At 41.8% G+C, this 2,932-nt stretch overlaps 1 protein-coding gene across 1 annotated transcript; it reads left to right on the forward strand.

The window, feature by feature from the left end:
- Positions 1-2,368: 2,368 nt before the first annotated feature.
- FA14DRAFT_182700 (uncharacterized protein) lies at positions 2,369-2,698 on the forward strand (the record flags this gene model as incomplete). Its single annotated transcript, XM_025501241.1, has 1 exon — positions 2,369-2,698. The coding sequence occupies one exon, from the start codon at positions 2,369-2,371 to the stop codon at positions 2,696-2,698; it is 330 nt and encodes a 109-aa protein (XP_025351782.1).
- Positions 2,699-2,932: the final 234 nt, after the last annotated feature.

Consider the following 2,932-nt stretch of genomic DNA (forward strand, 5'->3'; position numbering starts at 1 on the left):
ATAACGATAGGTGCATACACAAAACTTTCACCATCTAAAGGTTTGACACCTTCACTCATACCTGCAGAGCAGAATGGTGCTGCAGAGGTCTTAAAAGACGGACAAGAGAGCAGAGTGCAGCAAACTTATCAAGGCTGCAAAGCAAGCACTTACCGAGAAGCCGGAAAAGCGGGATATGTCAGATCCGCTGGATGGTCAGTAAGAATTACAGATCGCAGCTGTAGATTATTTGTCAAAGAAGTGTTCGCTCAAAAGCCAAGAAAGGCCAGAATTGTCAGAAACATCGAATGGTTGGTAAGAGTCATAAATAGTAGCTGCAGATGATTGGTCGAAAAGTATTCGTTTGAAAGCCAGCAAAGCGGGATATCTCAAAACCATCGGATGGTTAGTAAGGGTTATGAATAGCAGCTGCAGATTATTTGTCAAGAATGTACTTATTTGAAAGCCAGCAAAACGGGATTGTCAGTTCCATCGGATGGTTAGCAAAAATGACAGATTTTAGGTGCAGATGAGTCGTCAAAACAGTGTTCGTTTGAAAGCCAAAAAAGCGGGTTATCTCAGATCCATCAGATGGTTAGTGAAAGATATAAATAGCAGCTGCAGATGATCCGACAAAAAAATTCCTTTTGAAAAGCCAAAAAACGGGATATTTCAGAACCATCGGATGGTTGACAAAAACTCAAGATGGTCAAACATAAAGCATCAGCAATGCAATATATCAAACATATTAAGGCTGCCAAGCATAATTTGCCGGGAAGCCGAAAGATCGGGATTTCTTCAATCCATCGGATGGTCCAAGGAAAACCTAGAACTGTAAATCATGCTAGCGAATGGATGGTCTTTTCTTTTTCTATAACATGCATCTCAGTTGACCTGTCAGATCCGATTTTGACATACTTGACAGTATAGGGAAAATAATACGAATTCTGAAAACTGCGAAACGAATGGATGAAAGGTATATAAAGTCCCCTTTTTTGATTGAATCCAACCCCTAATACCCATATCTCATTCCGCCCATCTTCCACCTGTCATTCAAGACTCACTTCTCATTTCAAACCCACTTCTCATTCCAAGCCCACCTCTCATTCCAAAGCCACTTCTCATTCAAGATCCCCTTGTCATTCAAGATCAGCTTGTCATCCAATCAGCATCACAAATTTTAACAAAACAATGATTGCGGCACTCAAATGCAAGCAAACATGGCATCGCTTCACTTCACAAGAAAAGCCTCACAGGTGCAAACGCCGAGATCTTCTTTGACACTTCGGGAACATCTTTGAAAATTCAATGAACACCATCTCATACGTGTCTTCGCTCAACCGGCATCATCCACTTCTCGTTTGTGGATTACGGCTCATTCAACCGGCATCATTCTCTTGTCATTCGAGATCCAACTATCGTACAATCAGTATCACGCATATCTCTTCTCAAATTGTCACACAACATTGATCGCGGCAATCAACGCAGGCACGACCGGCATCATTTCATGAAAAGAGCTCACAAATACAAATACAAACGACTGAATGGGGCCCAAAATCAACCAAGTATTTACCCGGATGAATCGAACAAATCTTTGGAAGATCAAGGAGTGCAGTCGAATGCATCGTTTTTCCCTTTGTCGATACACGCAAGATCAAAATTCGATCGCATCAGCCGAAAGGGTGCACTTGTCATCGCCATCATTCAATTCTTCCGACACCCACCGTCACAGCAGCATCATGTTTCATTTTTGTCAGCATTCCCAATTTTTTTGCATGATCAATTTACGCAACGGTTCCAAAATTCAGCTCACAAACAGCTTTCATGGTCAAGAGGGCAATACTTGGTCATCAATCAAAAAAGCGACATGATCATTCTTGCAACATCTTGTGCGACACTTGCTCTCTCATCCTTGCGCTATCCTTTCCTGGGATCAAAGAACTCGTTCTTTGCTATTCTCACTCCTCCTCTCACACATCCCGAAGCAACATTTTGTTTTACAACTGCATAAAAATAGAAGAAAAAAAGAAGAAGAAAAAGAAAAAAAGAAAGAAAAAAAAAGAAGAAGAAAAAGAAAAAAAAAAAAGAAGAAGAAAAAGAAAAAAAAAAAAGATGACCAACTTCTCATTTGAGAATCACTTCAAATCCAACCAGCATTACCAACTTCTCATTCCATAATATCTCTAACACCAACACTCACTTCTCATCCCGCAATCATCATCCACTTTTTATCCCGCAATCTTCATCCACTTCTCATTCCAATCGTCATCCACTTGACATTCAAGATTCACTTGTCATGCAAGACCCGCTTATCATTTAAGACCCACTTGTCGTTCAGTCAGCATTGCTAATTTCTCACAAGACAATGATTGTGGCACTCAGATCCAACATGGCATCACTTGGCTTCACAAGAAGAGCCTCACAAGTGCAAATGCCGGCACGCAACCCTAACCAAGCAAGGTCTTCTTTGACGATCAATGAACGCCATCTCATACGTGTCCTCACTCAACCGCCATCATCCACTTTTTCTCTCTGGATCACAGCTCATTCAGAAGGCATCAATCTCTCGTCATTCGGAGAAGAGCTCCTCATTTCAACGGCATCATCCGCTTCTCATTTGATGATCACATCTCATTCAAGCGGCATCGATCTCTTGTCATTCGAGAATCACTCCCCATTCAAACGCAATCATCCACGTCTCATAAGCATTTATGGATGACAGCTCAATCAACCGGCATCGTTCTCTTGTCACCCGAGGTCAACCCATCGTACAATCAACATCACACACTTCTCGTTTCAAGTCGTCATACATCATTGATCGCGGCGATCAACACAAACACAACCCACTTCACTTCATGAAAAGAGGTTACAAGCACAGACGCCTGATTGGGGCCCGAATCAGCCAAGGTCTTCTTCTTCCGATCGGATGAAACCTTTCAAAATTCATGAAAAG

The sequence above is a fragment of the Meira miltonrushii genome (genome assembly GCF_003144205.1).
Source record: "Meira miltonrushii strain MCA 3882 unplaced genomic scaffold FA14scaffold_7, whole genome shotgun sequence".
NCBI lineage: Eukaryota > Fungi > Basidiomycota > Exobasidiomycetes > Exobasidiales > Brachybasidiaceae > Meira > Meira miltonrushii.